General features: G+C 30.0%; 1 protein-coding gene and 1 non-coding gene across 5 annotated transcripts; both read right to left on the reverse strand.

The window, feature by feature from the left end:
- Window positions 1-7,606: 7,606 nt before the first annotated feature.
- On the reverse strand, window positions 7,607-7,802 carry LOC116401835. Its single transcript, XR_004214240.1, has one exon. It is a non-coding gene; the product is annotated as a U2 spliceosomal RNA (small nuclear RNA).
- A 1,137-nt stretch (window positions 7,803-8,939) lies between these two features.
- Window positions 8,940-16,651, reverse strand: LOC101216340 (tobamovirus multiplication protein 1). Of its 4 annotated transcripts, none has more exons than XR_004214083.1 (13): window positions 16,255-16,649; window positions 15,553-15,600; window positions 14,570-14,603; window positions 14,331-14,417; window positions 14,194-14,245; window positions 12,280-12,460; window positions 11,588-11,683; window positions 11,297-11,360; window positions 10,837-10,901; window positions 10,582-10,656; window positions 10,386-10,464; window positions 9,805-9,978; window positions 8,940-9,279 (listed from the first exon to the last, which is right to left on the reverse strand). XR_004214083.1 is itself a non-coding variant. In XM_011659026.2 (13 exons), the coding sequence occupies exons 1-13, from the start codon at window positions 16,360-16,362 to the stop codon at window positions 9,253-9,255; spliced, it is 1,077 nt and encodes a 358-aa protein (XP_011657328.1). In that variant the 5' UTR covers window positions 16,363-16,645; the 3' UTR covers window positions 8,940-9,252. The 4 variants fall into 4 exon arrangements, 3 of the variants coding, with proteins under 3 accessions (XP_011657328.1, XP_031736079.1, XP_011657347.1); XM_011659026.2 differs by having other exon boundaries at window positions 9,805-9,965; window positions 16,255-16,645; XM_031880219.1 differs by having other exon boundaries at window positions 8,940-9,965; window positions 16,255-16,651.
- Window positions 16,652-24,085: the final 7,434 nt, after the last annotated feature.

Here is a 24,085-nt window from a genome sequence, read left to right on the forward strand (position 1 = left end):
GGATAAAAAAGTCGTGAGAAGTCTACATTGCTCTCATTTAAAAAAGCCCTGAAAAAAACTTGCAAAATTGTCCGTCAAAAATGGGGTAGAAAAAGAGTTTTAAAATTGATTGTAAAAAAATTGAGATTTAGGACAAATTTAGGATGAAATGATGAAAATACCCTTATTTAATTTCTCCATTTCCTCTTTTCTTTTTCCTTTTCTTCAACCTAAAAACAAAACAACCTTAAAGAAAAAACCTAAACTTGAACCTTCCGTTTTTTAACTCTCCTTCTTATACAGTTCCTTCAACTTGGTGCTTTCGATGAACGCCTCTTCTCTTCCATCCATTTCTTCTCCACGACTCTTCACTCTTTTCCGATTTCAACTTTTTCACCGAACCTCTCCATTTCTTCTCCACGGGCCTCTGTTTTAGTTTCGATTTCAACTCCGGTGAACGCTTCTCCACTCCTTTCCGATTTCAGCTTTGTTTTCACTGGACCTCCCATTTCTTCTTCACTCCTCTCTGTTGGCAGTGTCGTATCCATCCTCTTTGAAGTCAAGTGAGTAATAAAATCTGAGTTTTTTTTTTTTATAAATCATTTTGTTTAAGTTGTCTGTTGAGATATGAGTTTTTTGTTGGGCACATTTTAGATATATCATTAAATTTGTAGAGAAGAAATACATATGTCGTACAGGCACACACACATAGAGAGCTGTGGGAACATGAATTCTGTTTTTTTAGGAAGAAGAACCATATAATTAATAAACATATTGGACGACCATTTCCTTTGCAATGTACTGTAATAATAGATAATTGAGTTTAGAACATATATATACATACCTTGGAGTTTAGAACATGAATTCCAGCATATTTGGTATCCCATCTAAACTCAGCAAATAGAACAATGTTGAAAGACAATATGATCTTTAGAGTTAATCACATTATTATAATCAAAAGCTGCATTGTTGTTCTCTACTTTGTTAATGTTTTTAGTGATGTAGTTCCAATAAAATGCAATATTTGTTGCCTTGTATAACCAAGCAGCTCCCCATATTAATTCGTTCTATGTCAAACCAATTTATTTAGGACTCATTTGTTAGAGAGAATTTGAAGACAAATGATTCAATTAGTTTTGTTCCTAAACATATATGTAGGCTTTCCTACTATTATTAATCATTTTAGTAAATGTGTTACAATATATGTTTAGGAGTGCAAGCAATTTGGTTTAGTAAGCCTCTTATGAACTTGTCAACCCCCTATCACATGTTTATTTAGCAAACCTCGATCTTGCTCTTAAACGATCCTCTTAGAACGACTACGAGTGACAGATCTCGTGTAGGTGTCGCTTGCAACAAAAGATTTGGATGTCACTTTCTTTGATGTTATTGGTTTGCTTGTAGATCTAGATGGCGAGAGAGAGATGAGAGGTAGAGATGGTCCCACTGGGCGTGCCAATTTGTTCGCATGAGATTTTCGGAGAAATTTGATTCGTGGAGTTGAAGTTGAGTTGGTGTTGTATTTTTGTTGATTTGATGCGATGTGGTTCATCTCTATAATTTGATCCTTTGGTTCTCTCTTGGTTGGATGTTTGCGTTTGATTTGAGGAAACGAAGCATGTGATGTTCTTGAAGTTGAAGTCTTGGAAGAAAGCTTGTATCTTCAAAGGAGCTTCAATCTTCGAGAGTGGTCGACTTCCGGAGTTACAAACTCTTCTAGTTCTTGGAAGAATTCTCTCTAGACCTTATGGAATAAAAAATTTCCATTCATTTACAAATGAAGAGAACTCCTCTATTTATAGAGTTCTCTGGTGGGATAAGAGTTTGAGCCTAGTTGGTCCATGGACCAGACTCATGGTCTCAACCACATGAATTTGGATTATATTTAACCTTTGGATCCAATTAAGCTTATTTTTATTTAACTTAGTTTCAAGTAAATAATATTTAATTAAACCAAAATAATTAACTTGATCCAACGGTTAGGACAATAACATGTGGCATTATTGACCAATTTGAAACACATGTCAATTTTAACTAGTCTCAAATTCAATTATTTGCACTTTTCATCGTTAATTTAATAAATGATGTGGCAATTTATGATTGTATATGGATGAATGAATCTTGAAAAAGATAAATTTGAAGTCAAAATACGATTTTTTTTTTATTTTTTTTTTGCTCAATTCAACGTATCAAATTAAGCAAACTGAGAATTTAGCACATGAGTTTGATTTAAATTTAAAATAAGCGTTGAAATATGCTCAAACTTAAGTTCAAAGTTTTATCCGCAATTTAATTTTATTTTAGGATAGAAAATTTTAATATGATGATTTTTTTTAAGTAAAACTTTTTTTACGTAAAATTTGGAACATAAACAAAATTTTAGTTTTAAATGAGGATAAGAAGAAGATTGAGGGCCTCATTTTTATCTCAAACTAAAATTGGTCATTCCAAATTCTTGTTTGTTAACCGAGGTCAACATTTGCTCCATCCACGATAGCATCACAATGATTATGGACTTCTAACCATTCCTTAATAAACAAAACAAAAATTGCATATAAAGCCAAAAGGAAATCAAGATTTTTTAACTGCAACAGTTTTCATTAAAAAATAAAAAGATAAGTGCATCCAAAAATCAAGATAAACAAGGATCCTCATCATTTCCAGCCAAGTATATCTATAAAGAACAGTCCAAGTGCATTTTCTTTGAAGATGACCAAGCTAACTTGTCCCTTTAACATAGCATAAAATTTATAAAAGTGCACATAACAAATTTTTGGCTCAACATTTAATTCATAAATAGCTCAAAAAACCAATGACAACAACCAAGATAAACAAGCAACTAGCGTTGTCAACATAAATAAAGTTCCATTACAAAACAAAGAAAGGGAGTAGAAAAGTGAGCAAAGGTATGAATATAAGAATGAATATTCAAGAATAGAATTTTAACATCCTTCCTCAGCCTTAAAAAGAATAGAATGTTTTCCCAATCCTAGAGACTGCTACAAGCCATCTATAGTTTGAAGTTCGTGGCCGTGTAAATAACAAGTTAATAGAAAACAGGAAAGCCTAGTGTTAAATAGTTCATTAACTTTGGGAACTAAAAATAAAATAGGAAAGTACTTCCAGTATATTTTTCTTTCAATAAACCATTATTTTCACCAAAAAGATTGATAAAATCCAATACAAGCAAAACTCCATGAAAAGGAAGGAAATATTAATAGTATAAGGTATTTCATTACCTATAATGCATAGACAACTAAGATTAGGAAAACCAAATATAGTATTTATTACTTTGAAAGGTTACTCATGGATAATGAATGAATATAAATCAATACTAGGTGTTCACAAATTAATACGCACCACCTTAATTTAGTTCAAAAGGATTTAAATAGACTTATCATGCCTAAAACTCACAAAAACAGAAATGGGTCTTCACACAAAAAGTGTTCAGATAGTTCTAAACTATAGGCTTTATGAAAATGTCAAACCACCTGATAAAAGATTGAGCCAACAACATACTTCAGTTAAAGAAAATATACAGATAGTAGAACAAAATCAAGATACAGAAAATCACATTGTTATTACATAGTAAACCTGTCAATTTAAAAACAGGGACTTATATTTCTAACCTCTTCTTTCAAGACTATCAAGTTTGGATTTGCAATCATCCAATCTTCTAAGATCAGAACTATCAACCACCCATACTAGTCCATCCATCTGCTTAAAATAGTTCCTCCAATATGATCTTATAGTCTTTTGGCCCCCAACATCCCATATGTTAAGAATAGACTATTTTAAATTATAATATCAAAGAAGATTCCCGAAAATGTAAAACAAAGTAATCTAGAAAATGATCAAACCTAATCATAAAACAAAGGAGAAAATCAAGAGATAAGCACTCAAAAACCAAACGAGCCTTAAGAACCAATATCAACAAAACAGATTCGTCAAATTTAAGGACAATCCTCGAAAATGTAATACAAAAAGAAATCTAGAATATGATAAAAACTAATCTAGATCAGAGAATAAATCAAATCAAAAGCTAAAAAAATCAGACAATTCTCAACAGCAATTTTAGTTCGAAACAAGAAACAGGAGCAATGAAAGTCAACAAACCTGGATTATCAACAAGGATCCAAAGGATCATGCATTGGCTATCATGAGATGAGGTTGCTTATTTCTTATTTGGAAAGAAAAAAAATACAGCGAGAAAAGTAAAGCAGTATATTATTTCTTATTTGAAAAGAAAAAGAAATACAGAGATAAAAGTAAATCAGTATATAAAGAAACAATTCACCATACCAATTTAGTACTCAGTTTCTCAATTATCCCTTCAACAAAACTAATGACGGCTTATTTCTCTGCATATTGACGAGAGAATCACAGCAAAATGTGCAAGCTTGAGAAGATTCATTTTGGTTTCAGAAACAGTGATGAAGTTATGATTCAACTGAATCAGTGCAGTCACCGGCTAAACATTTAAGCATAAAGAATTGTCAATTGAATTTGAGGTTTCTGCATAATTAAAGATAAGTAGATAAAGCATGACATTACATTAAAACTCAACCAAGAATTAAAGTATACAAGGGCTCACCAAACTAATTAATTTTAAATAGAAATTAGCGTTGTTGAATCCTACACTAGTATACAATGTCTAATGATAGTTGTTAGAAACCTCTAAAAGCAATATAGATCACCATAAATCATAAGTTCCTGATAGTTTTTGCACTTATAAACAAATGGTACATATTCAAACTAAAAGAATGCAAATGAATGATATCAATCCATTCCCATGTAAAATGTTTAGTAACTTGCTGAACTAAAAGTAGCATTAATCTATTCCTAGATGATTCTCACTAAAACATATTTGTGTCAAACCAATATCTACAGATTATATTACATGAGGCATATATTTCAGGGCTATGAAAAAAGTAACACAATCAAAGAAAAATGAGATTAAATGTAACAGAAAAGGGAGAAGTTGAGATTAATGAGACGTTGTCAAGGCTCTCTAATCAGAAGACATGTCAAGAACAAAAGTGCAAATGAAGAAAAATGTAGGATAAGAGAAATTTGCATATTCGCAAAGCAGAACTATTAATAAGAGTTGTGGACATACAATGAAATGATTGAATTAGCCTAGATGCCCACAAAAATATATATGAAAAAAGTGATTTTTTAACTCTCCCCTCCTAGATGTGTTACCTTGGTTGGAAAATCAATTGTTTATGGCTTTCAACTACAAGGGCTCCTTTATCATTTTATTATTTTTTACCATTTCCTTCTAAACCGTACCACAACTTCCTGGAAGTTCTAAGTCAAACAATGAGCATAATCTAGTCATTTTGAGACTCTTTCCTTCATAATCAAACTTCAAAATAACATAAGTAAAATCGATAAACCAACCAAGAAAAAACTAGCAGTAACTCACAGTTTGCTGCAAAAAAAAATTAATCACTAGAATTTCAAATGCTGGCAGTCGTAGATTAATGATTTTGTAAATGAAAGATCAAGAAGATGAATGGCTCCGTTGCTGTTTGTCTTTTTCAATTGAAGCACAATGTTAGAAACCCATTAGTACCAAAGAGAATAAGATGAGGAAAATAAGAAGAAACAAAAAGTTCATTGAATTTGAAATTATAGGAATTTCCACCAATAGAGTTCTCAGTTTAAAGAACAACTTTGTCAACAATCCATAACTCAACTGCCTGCAGAATGTACTCTACATATTATCAATGGAACTACAACAACCAAAAATATATCAACCTAGAAACAAATCTATTAACCTTGAATCCTCGAAAATGTAATACAATAAGAAATCTGGAATATAATAAAAACTCAAGCTCAAATTAGAGATGGTTTATCAAAATTACACCTTGTCCTTACAAGATCGAGATCATCATAAGTTTTCCAAACTCAGATCCCGAATTTTCTTCATCAAGATTATTATCGAAGCCACTATTCATTTCATTCAAATCTATCTGGTTGAAGGCTTCAGGAACATCATGAACACCGAATAGTTCAGCAGGTGGCTAATCTATATCACTATCATCATCATCTACTTCAGCCTCCTCTGCATTTGTAGCAATAGTGGAGTCGAAACAATCATATTCCTCATTAGGAGTTTCAAACTCGTTAATATCGTCAACCATTGGAGCTAAATTTTAAAATTTTGGTTGAGAAATATAGAGTTCCACAGTATGTGGAAGGGGTGGAGCATTATTCATCGTAAAGAGCATTATCTCTATCCCATCATTTATGTCTATAGACAAAGCATATTGGTTGAATTCAATTTGACAGAGAACATTTATGTGCAAACATGATGGAACGTCCTATTCAATCCCAGATAATCTGTTGATAATATTTCCATTCATGTAAGAGATATATTTTGTTGCAATAATTATAATAGTAATAATAATAATTAACTTTTTTATTGTCTTAAAAAAAACTTTTATTTTTCAACTAACTATAAAGTTTCTCCAATTATTACTAATTCCACAAAATCTCCAATTAAATTATCAATTCTAACCGTGACTTGTGACCAATTCAACAAATTTCTTCTAAGAATGCAGATTTTGAAACTGTTATTGTTGTCCTACTTTACTTTATGTCCTATATATAATAGATTTAAGTCTTATATATACACACATATACATGTTTTTAAATTCTTGTTTAACAAAGATTTGAACTTGTGAGAGAGTAAACAACATTTGTTTCATGCTTGCAATATTAAAACTTTAAAATAAGTTCTACACATTTTTTCATTATTAATTAATTTTTAAAAAATTGGGATAAATATTGTTCGTTCAAGTTAGGTTTTTTTTTTTTTCCTTCTATCTGTAGTCAGTAGACAAAATCATTTTCTATCTTTTTTTTCTTTTTTTTCTTATTGTTGCAACTTCTTCAAATTTATCATATAATTAAACAAAATGGAGAGGAAATAAAATATATGTTTATTGAATATCAAACAAGAATAATAATAATAATAATAATAATACCAATAAAAAAATAAAAAATAATAATAACAACAAAAATAACAATAACAATAAAATAACTTTTTATACCTTTTAATTAACTTGTCAAAGTGTAAAATAATATCGGAATCTCGGATATTGTAATTGTACAAAGGTAGTGAACTGGTGTTATTTTGTAATATAATAAAAATAAAATTTATATAAAAAGATATAAAAATATATATTATTGAATACCTCGAACAAGAAATAAAGAAATGAGAAGTGAAAAAGAAATAAAGAAATGAGAAGGGTAGATGGAAGAAAATATATTTTTTTTAATTGAAGAAGTAAGATGGAAATCTTGAAAAAAGAAAAGAATAAATAGTACTTTATATCGAGGCATTAACGTAAAAAATAATAATAATTTCAATACACTTAATTTGCCAATTTTATTTATAAAATAAAATAATACCTCTAAGAAATCTTATTGCATTCAAAAATGCTTGGGTTGTTATAAATAACCCTTGCATCAAAATAAATTTATTAGTTAATCATGAAAAATATAGTTATTCTATTTCTAATTAAATATAATACATAAATAATACCAATTTCATTGACAAAATCCAATAGTGTTTAAAGATTTTCCTTCCTATAATTGTTTACACTAAAATTTGGAGGGGTACGCCAGGCCCAGACAGCAGTGCAACGCATGGGCGACACTCGAGAGCCCCAATAGCAAGCTATTGTGTTGGGCTCTCCCCCTAAAAAGATTAATTTAATATCATGTGGGCCAATGGCCCACGTATCAGATATTAAACTGATAAGAACAGATACTACACTTGATCTTAGCCAAAAGGCCGAGAAAGGTATGCTTTATCATGCCATATTCATACCTATTTTATACCCACTTTCTTTCTGCTTCATAGGATGTTTAAACGGTGTGGGACAAGAAAACTGCTTCCCTTGCGAACTCTATTCGTTTTCTCAACTCCCATATTCATTGATATATTTACTTTTTTTATAAAAAAAAAAAAAAGAAAGAAAAAAAAAGCAATTATAAAATACTACCCATTAATCAGAAAATGAGTTTCATAAAACAAAGTCGTGGTAAAAAATATTATGAAATTTCTTTTACATGTAGATATCTAGGGAGAAATTTGTTTGTAAATCACAAAAGTTATGACTGAATTGTTACTTATTAAATTCTAAGAACAAACAAATTATAGGGACCAGAGTGCTTTGCATTGGCTACTTGATTTGGTTTTCAATGTTAAAAGAAGCATGCCATACATATTAATTATATTTTAAATTTAGGATAAAATACAATTTGATTTCCAGATTATTGATTTAATATTTATTTTAGTTTTTAAGTTTCAACATTTGCACTTTCAATTTTGAATTTCCACTAAACACTCAACTTTTTGATATTTTGTGTTAATATCTATTAAGTTTTTTTTTAAGGATATCTATTAATTAATTTTAAAGGAATTGAAAGTGAATTTTTCAAAATGAAACTTAATTCATTATAGTTTATTTAAAATTTTTAAAATTAGTTAATAAACATTTGCACTAAAACTGAAGCTGACCAAATTTGTTTCAATTTCAATTTCATAACTAAACTACCATATTGAAAAATTTTCATGTAATGTTTCTTAATGCCCTAACCGATCAAGAACCCTAGTTTTTTCCTTCTTTTTTATTTATTATTTTCCATGTTTAACTCGTGAAAATTATACTTTCTTGTTTGTATGAAGCAAGATTGTCTACCACAAATTCAATATTTGAATGTAGAAAATTCTAGATGCATGTACAATTTTCTTGAGAATTTAAAATTTTAGAAGAAAAATGTCTAATTGAATGGTTGAACAAAAAGAAACAAACAAAGATAGTAGAAAAACCAAATTGCTTTAGATTACATTAGAACTATATGAGATAACTCAGCTTTTCACCGACTTAATAACTCAACTTTTCACTTCCAAATATAGACTTTCTAACTCCACAAACATATTAACTTCAAATTTCATAATTCAATTTAGTGCACCAAACGACACTTCATTAAAGGAAGAATTAAACTAATCAATCAGCGGTTAGTTTGAGATACCAACTTATTCTATTAACATTTGATTGAAGCAATATGCAAGAGAAGTATATACACATGTTTACAAAATCATAGAACAACACGGTACCAACACAACCTTACGGACTTCTCGATACCGCTCACCAAACATAATGCAACAGTTTCGATCACAACTGCAATACAATCAACAATTCTGGCACACTTCTAAAATTTGGCAGACTAAACTTGCATCACAAAAAGCATTTATATGGGACTACCCCTTGATGGTACCTACAAACAAAGGTATCAACAACCATCATGGTCCCTTGCCAACGGTCCCTTGCTTGTGCATTAAAAAAACAAAAAATGAAGGGTGGAAAGAACAGGCTCCCTAATATTATATGTCAGTCAAAGTCATCATCTAAGAGAAATTCAGCAGAGAAAAGTTCATGAAGATAAAAGAAAGTAAAAGGAAGACCCAACTTTTGTTACTGGGAATTTGGGGCCACACTCCTACAAAACGAGAAAACCCAAGTGGAAGGCTTTCAAACACACATATAGTAGAGATGTTAGAGTTGATTTAGCATTCATTGTCTATACACTTTGAAGATGTTGGAATCTTTAGTTTTAGTGTACAAACAGACAACTGCACGCTAAGTCAACTCTAACGTCTCTACCTACTATATTATGGATTTTGAAAGTTCTCAACTACTCAGATTTTTCCATTTTCAGGAATGGGGCCTCCAAATTAATGATAACAAAATGAATTCAGCAGGATGATATAAGAAGGTTAAATAATTCTAATGAAATACAAACCGGAGAATTTGTCGTCAAAGTCCATTCCTGAGGACGATGTACGGTTGCAGCATCGTCACAAACAAAGGTTATTGTTCTTGTTTGTTCTTGGGAACTAGCTGCAATCCATGGTGGTAATTCTCTCATGATCCAGAGAACAAATGCTGAAGGAATAGTTGATCCTGGCATAACAATCTGCTTCATATCAAAATTCAAAGAAAATTGTATAAACCCGAAGAGCAGGTTCCTCCATCCCCTTCAAGTAGAGTGAGATGCCAGAGGCTTGCCCAGGTTGGCCAAGGGAGGGATGAAGGCGCGGGGCCTCCAATCCGATGACTAAAAGCAAGTTCCAAATCGACTGGAACCAACCTTAAAAAGGTGGAGTCTTGCAAAGATGTAAGACTATTTTTGAGATATAAGATGTTTGAAGAGAGCAAAGAAAATGAATCTGATGCAGGAATTTAAGTAGGTAGGTGACCTGATCAATTTCCCAAAACAAATGGTTCAATATATGAAAGGGAGATTTTAAGAGGCTAACAACAACTTAGACAGATCCAAAACTCAAGCAACAAGCACAATAAACTAATTTTAAAAGCCGATACCTATAAAATAATATGTAATCTGCAAAATAGAAGTATATGCACCATAAATGTGATATTGCCGTTGCCATTGAATCGGTACCTGCAACCATAATGAGTAAAATTCATAATTTTATCAACTGATATTACATGTTTCTCACTTTTTCTTTGGCCTTCTTCTGAAGAAAACAAGAATTCGTTAGTTAAATTGAGGGTATACCGGGATATTTGTTAAAAAAGCTACAAGTGCACTTGAAGTGAAACATACAACTGACACGGCAGCCAAACCTGCAACCTGGAATGCAAGAGAATAATTCCAAAGCAATAAGATGAATGCAGTGATTGAATGCAACGCACAGGACAGCGATCCGTTAAAGAATGAGCAAATAAGAAGTTCTGTATATGAAGTACTCTGAAGCAAAAACTGCTAAAACATCAACATCAAGTCATCAACCAAGAAAGAAAAAAATGGTACCTTCAATATTTCAGATGATGCCCTCTCAGATCTGACTCTTCTCATTTTCAAGAACAAGAGCAATCCTGAACGGCAAAAAGAGAGAGAGAGAAAAGATGTTCATAACAATGTAAGTGAATAACATAAACCCATCAAAGATAAAGTCCTACTACGTGGAATTATGTAGGTTTTTCAAGCATTGTCTTTTATATACTTGATCGATCAAACTCTCCCAGAAAGCTGAAATTATATTTCAGATACCAATGCCCCTGCCAACGTTTTTGTATGAACTTCTTTTAACTTCCATTATGAAAGAGGTTCTTTTTAGAGATGAAATTATCAGACATATTATGGAAGAGATCCTTGGCCATTATGCAATAAGGATACTCCTAGGACGGAGAATTACAATCAGACTAGAATTGATAATTATGAGTAAAGACATTAAAATAACCAAAAACTAGTATGAAGAATAGTTGCTAACCATAGAAAGCTAATGCGCCTCCTAATAAGAGTGTCATTACAGCAAAAAGATCTACATATACTACCTGCATAATGGTAAAATTGATTCCCACATTATTTCATAGCATATTAATAATAGTATTTTAAAAAGATTAAAAAGGAGAAAACTGGAGACTGATATTGAGCTGGACTATCATGACATGTTTTTTGGCCATAGTGACATCTCGACGAGCAGCAGATTTCTAGCTAAATGGTGTGGTCTCAATTGGAAAAAGGTTGGTTGAATACAAATCGGTTTTAAGATTCTTAATACCTGAACAGCTACCAAAGAATCAATGGATATGTTTCCCATCTCAAGCCACAGTATCACAGCAAATGCCAATGTTAAAACAAAGATAATTGTGACCACCTGTACATAAACAGCAACGGATCAGATTTTTCATTTGAATACTCCAATTTCTTAGTTAGAAATTGGCATCTGCTCCAGCGACAAGAGAGGATATAAAGAAAATTAGAGTGGATGAGCTAGTTTAACACCAAACAAGAATACTCAAGAAAGATAAAGAAGATAAACAAACACGAAAGACAAAACTATATTACATTATCTTTCTTTTTATATCCGCGAGTATCCAGGCCATCTTACGCACTTCTCGATTAATCTCACAGGACAACCTGTCTGACCCTACAATATTTTGGTGTCAAGACAACTCATAGAAAAATTAATTCATGGGTAGGTGACCACCACGGATTGAATTATATTACCCAATCAATAAAGAAACTATGATATTGTAGCCTTTCGAGAAGGCTACACTCTACCAAAATTCCCATTTTGAAAAATCCTACGAAAATGATCTATACTTCTTGCTCCCAACTCACTCCCTCTATTTATAACTAAAAGCCCTAACAAACTTATTAGCTATTTACTAACATGCTCCTACTAATAATCTTAATATTTCCCTAACTAGGAGATTTACAGGATGCTAGAAAGAACATTATGTCATGTACCAGTATTACTAAATTTTGACGGCTTCCAACATGTGGCAGTCGTACAGGAACCCACCATCTCCTGCTCCAATCGGTATTTGATGTACTTGGTTTACTAGAGATCTTCTCCAATAAGCCTTCCTCGAAACTCCTCTCTTCATCCTCGTCATCTTCATCCTCTGGCTGATGGCAAAGGTCAACCCTACAAAAGTTTTTGACAGATCCATAAGCAACATCTATCAAATAATTCTAACGAAATGGAATAGAAAATTAAAAAATAAAAAGAGGAACGTTCAATTCTAACTTGTCTACTTAATGCAATAGTTTTGGCCGAGAGAATAAAGAAACTTCTCCATCATCTCACTAACATATCACTGAGGAATATTTATTGATATCGATTCCATAATCTTTCAAGAACGAAAATTAATATCGGTATGTTACCTATGCTTCTATCAATATGTAAATAAAATAAATAACTCAACAATTTTTTTATGAAGACGATTTCATTTATATATAAAATAAAAGAAGGGTTGTGGCCCAAGGCCAATGGAGTTCATAAGATTTCTCCAGTTGGTTAGAAGGAAGGAAAGATCATAAGAATGAAAAAGGGTGTTGTTTTTACATCAGCTCATGGCATGATAAATAACAAGTTTAAAAGAACAGACATAGGAGCTTTTCTTCTCTGTGAATAGACGTTTGTTTCTTTCCTTCCAAATGTTCCAAAGAAAAGATCGGATCAGATCAATCCACATGATCTTCTTTTGTTTAGTGAATCGGTGACCAGTGAGTTTGTATGTCAGGGCGCTGATGGATTCATGGAAAGGTGACATTCCATACAAAAATATGTATGATTTCCTTCCAAAATCTTTCGGCAAAGTGACATTGGAGGTGTTGGTGATATATAATTAAATTTGCCTTCAACCACCAGCTTAAGCTTTTGGATGAATTAGTGGTTTAATATGATATCAGAGCAGGTGGTCCAGGGAGGTCTTGTGTTCAAGGCCCTGCATAGTCGTTTCCTCCCCAATTAAAACCGATTTTCACTTGTTGGGCCTTTCAAATATTTCAAGCCCACAAATGAGGGGGAGTGTTGGTGATATATAATTAAATTTGCCTTCAACTACCGGCTTAAGCTTTTGGATTAATTGGTGGTTTAATAGGAGGAAGATGTGGTCAGTGAGTCTGGTACATTTTTGCAGATGTGACAACAATGTGGAGATATTGCCATGTAGGGGCTACGTTTCTGCATTCTGTAGCCAGTATTGATAGCATAGTGACTGACTTCCTAAATAAAGAATTTAATCTTTTTTGGGTAAAAATTCTTCCATATTGCTTTGTGTAGTGGGTGATCCCTGAAAACTCCTCTAGTTCCCATTTATGTAAACATCAACATGTACTTGCTTGCTAAAAGTGTAAGAGCAGTATAAAGGATCGAGAACATTTGGTTTGATTTTTCCTTTTCAATTACGAGAGCTGCTTTAAGCAGCTGCAAGTTCTCAATTCATTCAGGTGTTTCCACAAAGATTGGAAAAACAATATTACTCAGGTCTAGCGTGAGCATCAATTCAAACAATGGTCGAAATTGCTTTGAATGTAGCAAAAGCTATTTTTTGAGCCACATACGTGAAACAAAATGGAAAAAGTTTTGAAGAAAAGTGTAAGAATATCATATGATGATGAGATCTATACTATACTTGTGGATTTCTTTTTCTTAAATCACCGATTGACCCAAAAGCTTGATCGGTGAAGGTAAATTTAATTATATATTATCTAACACTTTTAAAAATAACTACATCCAAATTGCTATAGATAAACTAATATTAATGAGACTCTACCAAAAGAAAAAATTAAAAGGAGAGAACTTTTCTTCAATGTATAAAAAATGAACTCATAAAAAGTTCAGGATGCCAACGATAAAAGGAAATTACCACTTACCAGAATGACAAAAGAAGAAGAAACAAAGCGAGAACTAGAATTTTGGGGAAGGCTGCAAAAAAGAAGTTCCATATTTAATTAGTATTGTTCATGTCCTAATATCAAGACTAACAGAATATTTGTCAATGAGAGATTACCCATAAAAACGAAACCACAAGAACCTGACCAACATAGCCACCCATTGCAAGCGGCAAAAAGACTCAAGATAAAATAAGCTAAATAACCTGCCATGACAAAAATTCATTCAAGGAACCATGTTTGAGTCTTGTAAATAAATAATAAATACAAATAAATTTAGAAACTGGGTCACAATAATAGAATGTAGAGGCAGAAAAGAGAGATTTTGAAAATGATTATGAAAATGGCAATGCCTTACCCAAGTTAGAAGAACCAATCAATAGATGAAACACCTGCAGTTTGCAAGTAGTATGAGACCAAAATCCACATACGACTAATAAATTTATACTTCAATATCAATAAGTATATGTCTTTGCATACAATGTCAAAGAAACAGAAGTCACAACTGCGCACATCATTAAACATCTTGGAGAATGTTGCATTGGCATGCATTACGACCATTTTTTCTAATCCTTAGAAAAGTTGCCTTTGCCACTTTCCTCTTTGATCCCACCATGATCAATAGCTAGAAGAAGCACAATCGATGATAGCCTCATACTCAATTTCACAACCCGAGTACAGACTTTAGTGTGTTCTATAGCATGAACCAGAAGAAATCCGGTGGAACACAAGTGAAGCAGGAAGTTGAAGAGTCATACATCTGTCATACCTATTTCATATCTACACTATTCTACTTTACACAGATCCCAATATAAGCCGGTATCCTTGCAGATAAGAAGGATATACCCTCATTAAGTACAACCCACTTGCTTCTGGTTCAACAAAAAAAAAATCATGCGGGTAACCAAGGCAGTGGATCCTCAATAAGGTTGTGCTCCCCTAAGGGAAACTCTAGGAGAAAACAAGCATTTTAGGTTAAAAAAAATTCAACATGGGAATTTAGATCTAAGACTTTGAAGCTTGGAGATTATATCCAAGTATCCAATGAGGTTTCCCAACAAGCAATTCTTAAACACAAAAGGTAAGAGATATAAATTTATTTTCTAAGATAGGGTGTTAGTGATAACATTATGTCACGGATCACACTCTAGCTCCCATATACTGGAAAGATAACTAGAAACAGAAACTATGGAATTGGCTGCCCAAATGAATAACAAAGAGCCGTGATCCCTAAACTACCAGTAAAGTCAACAAATGTAACTGAAACTAAGAGATAATAGTGGAAGCATCTATAAAAAATGATTTCATATTTCAACTACAGAGATGCACTGCAGTACTCACTTTTTGACGAGTCCAACCACGTGAATCTCTTGATTGAATCCTCGCTAACTGGAATAGAAAATGTTTATAAATAGCCATTATTTTTCTTACACAAAAATAATCCATATTGCAATAAAACAAGGAAATAATAATAAAGGAGAGAGTGGTGTGTTGATAGTGAAATTGTAATACAACTAAGACTTGGAAAGTCCCCAGGACTGCTTAAAGCAATACTATTGAATATCAAACAAGTGGTGAGCACAAAAGCAAAGCCATCTATTCTCAGATGCTGCCAACTAACCAAGTTTAGCTAACAAATTAAAAAGAGAAAAAAAAAAAAAAAAAAAAAAAAAGGAGGCTAGTAAAAGCAACAGTAATGAAGTGGGTAAAGAACAAATCTCAGTGAAGGAAAGTCCAAAGACCAATTTGAAACCCCATTTTAGTCATCTACAGAAAATCAAACAGTTAACAAACTCAATAACGAACCGATCAACAAGATGTATCAATCACTAAGTGACCAGTAACAAAAACCCCAATTGTCCAAAATCTTCAAACAATCAGAAAATGGCAACCTCAAATTACAAACCCACATTCCTATGCAAAGAAAACAAAAATTCCAATCTGAAATTACAACAATAGAACAATACATTGCAAACCCACATTCCATAGTTTCTAAAAATGGAGAATAGAAAAGCAAAATCAATGGAAATGGTGGTTAGAAACCTGATAAAATGCAAGAACTGCAATAATGGCATCAAGAAGAGCAAGACCCACATGTACACCAAACAAAAGGGGTGGAAAACAAGAGTCTTCAATTAGTTCAAAAGTCATTTCCTCTCGCTATCTCTCTGTTCTTCAACCCCTTTTCTCTAATCTATAAAAAAAAAAATGAGAAAAGGAGAGAGCGCGTGAAAGCAACGGCTTTGAAAAGGTCTCGGGAGATATATGTTTTTACAAATTGCTAAAAACGTTGTTTGAAAAGTTAGTTTCGGCATTTTGAAAATCACTATTGAATCGCATCTGTTTCTATTCATTCTTTAACATCAATGAAAAAGTGATTTTTGATGGTGAAAAGAAGTTAGGATTCTTAACTTTTGAATAGCTATTTGGGAAAGGAATTTGTGGGCAGACAAGATATTGTGTGTTGTCGGATATTCAACACTAATGAAGGACTTCAAAGCATTTTAGAATCGAAGCTAAGAAAATTCCTTAAATCCCTTTGAATTTTGACCCATTGTCACTACGCCTCAACAGAGGAAGACTCTTTCCACTAAATTTGCAACTATTTTCGTTGTCCACATAAATGTTAAGGTAATAATTTCCTTTTCAAATGTGGATGGATGTCTTTAATAATTAGGTTTAAATACTACCTTTCCATCCATCCATTCTTGTGTTCAATTCATTTTGGTTCATACACTTTTAAAATGTTCTTGATTATATTGTTTTAATTTTGATTTATTTTGGCTCCTATCTATCTACACTATTTTTAAAATGGACTAAAAAGAATTTTCTCTTCTACTTAGTTTTATTTTCTTGATCTTTTTACTCATTGTGTTTTGTTTTATTCGTTGCTTCGTTTTACATTGATATATAGTTTGTGTTGCAATTACAATAGATTAAGTGAGATCGTCTCAATTATTCACTAATGTATTGATTTAATAAACTAATATTTTCTTTAATTATCATATTGTTTATCAATTCAATACTATTTTCTTTATATATATGTATATAGATAATTTCGAAAGAAAGAAAAGTCTTAACACGTAGCACATGTGCATATTCTAGTATTTGTTTGTTAGAGTTTTTGTATTGTATTAAGAGAATATTCCAACGTCATGCTTAATCACTTCCTTCATGACTCATGGTTTTCAATCACGCCTTAATTGTTTATTTGATTTCATCACATCTTTACCATATTTATCTTCATGTAACGTGTATAAACATCAACACTGTATCAAAGACGAATCAAATAAAGAAATTCATTTCCAATATTGTCTTCTTAGTCATTTTACCTTCAACTCTTAAAATGTGACAATTTTGATATCTTAAAATTTTAGTAAGAATGAAAATGAATGGATCAAAATAGTTATATTTTTAAAATGAATATTTTAAAAGTGTATGAACTAAAATTAACCGATATGGACAAAAATGAATATTTTAAAATTATAGAGACTAATATGAACCAAAACTTAAAAAAAAAAAAAAAAAAGACAAAGACAAAAATAGTATTTAAACTTAAAAAATTGAAAAAATAAGTATGCTCATCTAAAAAAAAATTCAAATATAACAAAATAAACTAAAATATTTATAAAATATATAAAAAAGAATTAGACTTTATCAATGTAAATACTAATACTCACAAATTTTATTAATGTCTATCAATGCTCTTATAAACATATAAGTTTATCATTGTTTATCAACGTCTATTATTGATATAATATAAAATTTCGTTATATTTTGTCAATTCTTTCACTTTTTCAAAAAAAAATCCAATTCAGTCTTTTAATATATATTTAAAATTGGTATAATTATTAGGAAAAACTATTATATTTTCCTGAGGTTTCTAAGAATAATAAATAAATAAATAAAACCATCTCTTTACATTTTCATGGCAAAAAAAACACTCTTCACACGAGAATTCGGGAAAAGTGTAATTCGTGAAATTGAAATTTGTATATTGATTTGTATGATGTTGTTGATACAATCTCTAATATTAAGACTTAAAACTTTTTTATAATCGGTTTTCAAGAAGTTATGGTTGCAAATCTATTTAAGACTCAATATTCTGGAATTCAAGGAAAGTTTGATTTTTCAAGTCTTCGATCTTTCAGTTGATGATCTTGAAATTGATAAGAACTTGCGCTTGTGGAAAGCTTTTAGAAGTGTAAGGCTTCAATTCTTCGGAGCTTCAATTTTTTAGAGTTTTAATTCTTCCTTAACTAAAATCCTTTTGACTATTGGGCTTGAGTTTGAACACATTTGTCTCTTTTGACTATTGGGCTTGGGCCTATTACCCTTTTTGGTCCAACTTTTATATCTAGAGTTGAATTGAGTTATGATAAAACTTCAAACTTAATTACTCAAATCCAATCAAATTATAATTAAACAAAAAAAATTAATTCTTTTAAGTTAATTGATATATGTTGATGTTATATATATATATATATATTGGAAATGGGTGTTTAGTGAAAAATATATACTATATTAAAAAGAACTATAAAGAAGTTCCCTTTTTACTCTTACATTATAGTTTATTTGTTGCTTTAAATAATATGTGAATGGATATTTAAAACTCTAGTTGTTGGATATTAAGTTTTTAGTATTAAAAATCTATTGTACCGGTCAATTTGACCTCAAATAAACAACTAACTACGTCTCAATTATTATTGTGTTATGGTTACCATTTACATTGAGCTAATAGTTAAATTGTAATTCTAAAATCGGTATATCTTCGATCATAAAATTTAAAATTCAAATTCTTTCAACCTTGCACATTGTTGAACTTACGAAAAAAATTAAGATATTGTCTTTCTTTGTTTTTTAATACATAAAAACACAACGGAGATATTTGAGGTATTAAAAGTTGAATAATTATGAGGTATAGAGTTAGAGAGTGCTACATTTGGGGTGTGGAATTCTTTAATTAACTATTCGATAAATGTTGTATGTATATATATATGGAAAAAAAAATTAATTAAATTGATAACGTTGAGGTGCAAGTTACATTTTTAGTTCTCAAATTTTGAAAAATATATTTGTTTGGTAGCTTGTTTGATAACATTTTCTATTTTTTGTTTTTCGTTCCTTGTTTTTTTTTTTTATAAAGAACAAAAAGCGAGATCATGTTTAATAACTATTTTTGTTTTTTGTTTCTAGTTTTTTCTTTTTTTAGAACAAGAAACGAAGCTATGTTTGATAATTATTCCTATTTTTTGGCTTTTGAAAAATTTAATTAAAAAGAAATTAAGAAATTAAGAAATACTAAACAAAAAATTAATAAAGAAAAAAAATAAAATAAAGTTAAGAAATATATATATATATATATATAAAGGATTTTTTTACAAAATAATGTAAAATTTGAAACATATTTCAAAAATAGGTTATTGCAAAACTATTTTAAAAAAATAGGTAAGTTGAGGTGTACACGATTTCCATCGAGTGGATCCCACATATTCTGTTTTTTCTTATTTTTATATATATACTACATTGGACCTCATGTTCTTTTTTCATTATTTATATGTGGGTCCCACACATTTCATTTTTTTTCATTATTTATATATATACTCACATATAATAATATATATATTAAACATTCAAATTCTAAAAATATATTTTTTTATTAAATTAAATTATTTTTTTATTTTTTTCTTTATTTATATTTAAATATCTCAATCTTCAACTTTACTTATTAAATTCATTTTTCTAATTTAATTTAATTATTTTTTAATCAAAATTATACGTATCTTCCCATTTTTTTTAAAGAAAAAATAGGTATAGTTTGTCACTAACTTTCCAAAATGCATATTTTCAATTCCCAAAATCTTAATAATAGGTTTAAGAGATCCTTATTTTATATAATTATACGAAGTTTTTAATTATTATATATATGTTTTAAAATATATTTTTTTTAAACTTAGATTTTAAAATTATTATTAATATTAATATCGTTTATTGAGCAAATAAGGTCAAAAAGTGACGAAAATATCAAATTTGATCATAGTCTACTAGATATTAGAAAATTTATATCCTAATTTTGATAGGATCAAAATAAATTTTACTTAAATCACCTATAATGGTTCCATATGAGTTATTTAATAATTTCTTACTTTTTCTCTAATATTCAGTTTCCTTACAGACTTAGACACTGATGATGTAATGTGAAATACTAAATCTAAATGATCTTGTTAAACGATTGTTTAGACTCATGATGAAAGAAGAAAAATGGCATAATACCTGAAAATGAAAAAAGAATAAGGAGATGACATCGAAGCTAAGAAGTGATAAAGAAAGAAAAAATTTATGGAAGAGTAGATGAAAAAACCACGAATAAGAAGATGTGAGAGTATGAAGAAGGAAAAGTACTAATATGAAGAAGATGTCATTCAACGCAAAATTCAAAACCAACTAAAAAATAACAAGCAAATATGTATCATTTATGTTGTTTACAATTGGTCATATTATAGATGTGTCGATGGAGTTGATTATGACCAATCTCCATGTGCAAACTCAAATAGAACGTAAGATCTAATTTGAGCATAAACTTAAATGTATAATTAGTGTGCGATGATAAAGAAATGTTAGCTAACAATAAATATATAGACTTTAAAACAGGGATTGGTGATGAATTTGAAGAGATGAACTTCCATGGTCATAAACATGAATTTCCTTCAAATATACTGAGTGAGCTAGTTCCAGTTTTAACATTCACCCACCACATATTTTTCAATTTAATTACTATTTGTGTTATGGTAATAACATTCACTTCACTCTCTTTTTCATTTAAGTCTTATTCAGATTTTAATTGCACTATTTACTTATATTTCCTTTTAATTATCATAGCATATTATTTAACGAAAGTTTCATCAATAACCGCATAACCTCTTGACCTCCTTATCGATTAATAATCTCAACAAGTAGATTAATCTTTAAAGAATTTGTGTTTTGAATAGTTTAATTATTTTAATTACATAGTAATTCTAAAACCCTGATAAATACTAGATAATGTGGTATATATTATTGATGATATTTAAATTGTTTGTCTAATTTCATGGAATACAACAAATTTTTTTTTTTTAGTATATTGTATTTGTTGGGACTTGAGAACTAATAGTTCAGTAAATTTATAATAAATTAGTTATAGTATTATATTTTTTGTGTTTTTAATAATTTAGACCAAATTTCTCATTATATATATATATATATATATATATAGTTTTGGTGTGTTTGGAATAATCTTAAAAAAGAAAAAATCATCATCAACTTGGGATTTATTTGTTTTAAATTTTAATTTTCAAAATACAAAAAACATGAATACATCAATTTTTGTTACATTCCCTAAAAATAGAATTTAACTTATAACCTGCTTTTTAGTACATTTTTAAATTTAAAAGAAACATATTTTTTTATTTATGTATTTTGGATTTAATTTCCTTTTAATTCTCAAGTTTTAAAATCCTACCCAATCAAATAACATATAACTAAATTTACACAAAACGTATCCAATAATGCATAAAGAAAATAAAAAATTGAACCTTCAATCTATTTAATACTCTTAAACAGTATTCTAACACAAGGAGTTGTGTAAAAGTATAATATTTTCTCTGTTGAAGTTACTACTTTTTTTCTTAATTAATATTTTTTTTTGTATGGATGATACTTTAAACTCAGGATCAATAGATCATAATGTTCTGTATTATCAATCTTTTCATCGATCTTTAAATGTATGGAATGATAGAACGGTAGATGAGTTGAGTTGTATACGTAGAGAGGTGGTAGTTCAAGGCAATATCTCACTTCACTGTAACATATTGTCTCTACTTCAAGCTTTGGGTTTTTATGTGGTAGTTAGATTGACACATAATTACTGCACTCATTGAGAGATGGAGACCGGAGGCGCATACGTTTCATATGCCCACTAGAGAGTACATTGTCATTTTGTAGGACGTAGAAGTATTGTTAGGAATACATATCAATAGAAAACCTGTTATTAGTCAAGTGCGTGAAGACTTGATAAATTTATATCAAATGTTACTTTGTGTGGTCTCACCTACTAGTACTTCTAGGACTTGATGATGTATAAGAAAAAAGTGTCACCAGATATGCAAGAACATACATTCTACAATTTCCGACGGTAAAGTCGAGCACGTCTCCATAGAGGGCCACACACCGGATTATAATAAAAGCCCCTTAATTTGTAAAGCAAAAATGGGAATCTAAGGTGAGATTAGGTTGACAGTTATTTTATTTCCCTCTTGGAAAAATCCTATCCATCAAAAAAGAAATTATATTGTATCAACCAAATGTGCCAAACTTCCATAAACATAACTACAAAATAATTATTACTTTAAATAAAAACCACTAAATTAAATTAAATATTTCATTTATTTCGTTTATTCCTCTACTTTCAAAACTTTTATTTCATATATTCAAACGACGGGTTGGACGCCAACTAGAAGTTGGTAGATCGGATTCTCACTCCATATTTAGGGTACCACACCATGCACTTATAATAGTGTTGTGTATAACTATTTATAACATACATAGTGTTTAAAGTATAGTAAATACTCTTTCAAAAAAAAAATTGCAATAAAATTAACTATTTTCTTATTTATTATACTATTTACTACTTTCTATTTAGACAAAAAATAGTTTACACTTTAAACATAAACTATTACAATTTAGACTCAAATAGGATGCACCCTGAACACTATTTATTGTTCTTTGTCAACTATAATAAACAACTCAATGCCTCAAACACTCTCTATATGTTTTAGTTGATAGATGTTGTATGTTTTAATTTACTTACTCTCAAAAGTCTATCTTAATTTATCTATTTTGAAAAGGTGACTATCTGTATTCATTCATTTTACTTTGTGTTATCTCATTTAAAAAAGAAAACAAAACAAAATTTTAACGTGATATTCTTCTCAAACAAAATTTTAAACACAGTTACCGGTTTTTCTTTTTTCTTTTTAATAACAGATATGTATGAATATTAGAACATCATGGAAAATAAGTACCTAACACTCGTGTTAGCAACATATATAACTTTGTATTAAATTTTTTATTATCCAAATAATTCTTTTTATACGCTTACATGTAATAAACTAAAATATCATTTTTTTAAGAGTAGATTAACCAAAACATTCTTTTCTTAAACTGTAATAAAGGAGAGTAAGCTAAATAGAGATTGAAAATAGTATTTAAAGCTAATAAAAAAAGAAGGGAGATTGAAATGGGCATAAAAAAATCATTTGCAAAACTAATAAAAACTAATAAAGTGTAGGTCGAAACAGTTGACATAGCTCAATTGACAAATTCACACTCGTTTCCTTGAGGTTCAAAATTATTCTTTCGTCCTAGAAAGATGTATTCATACTATAATGAAAGTGTTTTAAAATGTGAGTTTAAATTCCTTACTTAATTACCAAAGTGAATTTCTTTAATGGTACGTATAAATGCACTTTGTCTACTAGAGATGGAAATCGGATCTCACACCCCGCACTTGTACTTCAAAAAAAAGTCTTTATTTCTTTTTTATTTCTAAACTTTCCATAAGTTCATTTAATCCAACAAATTGGAAGAAAAAGTAACTATACTATCCATATTTACTTGATTCACGTAGTTTTAGAACTAAAATGTTCGAATAAAAAACTTTTATTTCTTTCACCGAGTTATTCTAATATTGATTAAAATAAATTGAACATGGAATTATTTCAAGTAGGGTGGAGAGATTTGAACGAAAAACTTTTTCGTCCCAACACACGAATATATTAATTAATTGCTTTAATTTGAGGTTGACATTCATATTTTAGAGAGTTATATTAAAACAAAG

The sequence above is a fragment of the Cucumis sativus genome, chromosome 1 (genome assembly GCF_000004075.3).
Source record: "Cucumis sativus cultivar 9930 chromosome 1, Cucumber_9930_V3, whole genome shotgun sequence".
Taxonomy (NCBI): Eukaryota; Viridiplantae; Streptophyta; class Magnoliopsida; order Cucurbitales; family Cucurbitaceae; genus Cucumis; species Cucumis sativus.

Excerpts from the sequence above, each read along its gene's own strand:
- LOC101216340 (XM_031880219.1), bottom strand. The coding sequence starts at position 16,362 with ATGACTTTTGAACTAATTGAAGACTCTTGTTTTCCACCCCTTTTGTTT. Across the intron at positions 15,601-16,254 it reads CAGTTCTTGCATTTTATCAG|TTAGCGAGGATTCAATCAAG; the intron begins GTTTCTAACCAC and ends TTTCTATTCCAG. Across the intron at positions 12,461-14,193 it reads CTTCTTCTTTTGTCATTCTG|GGTTGACCTTTGCCATCAGC; the intron begins GTAAGTGGTAAT and ends AAACTTTTGTAG.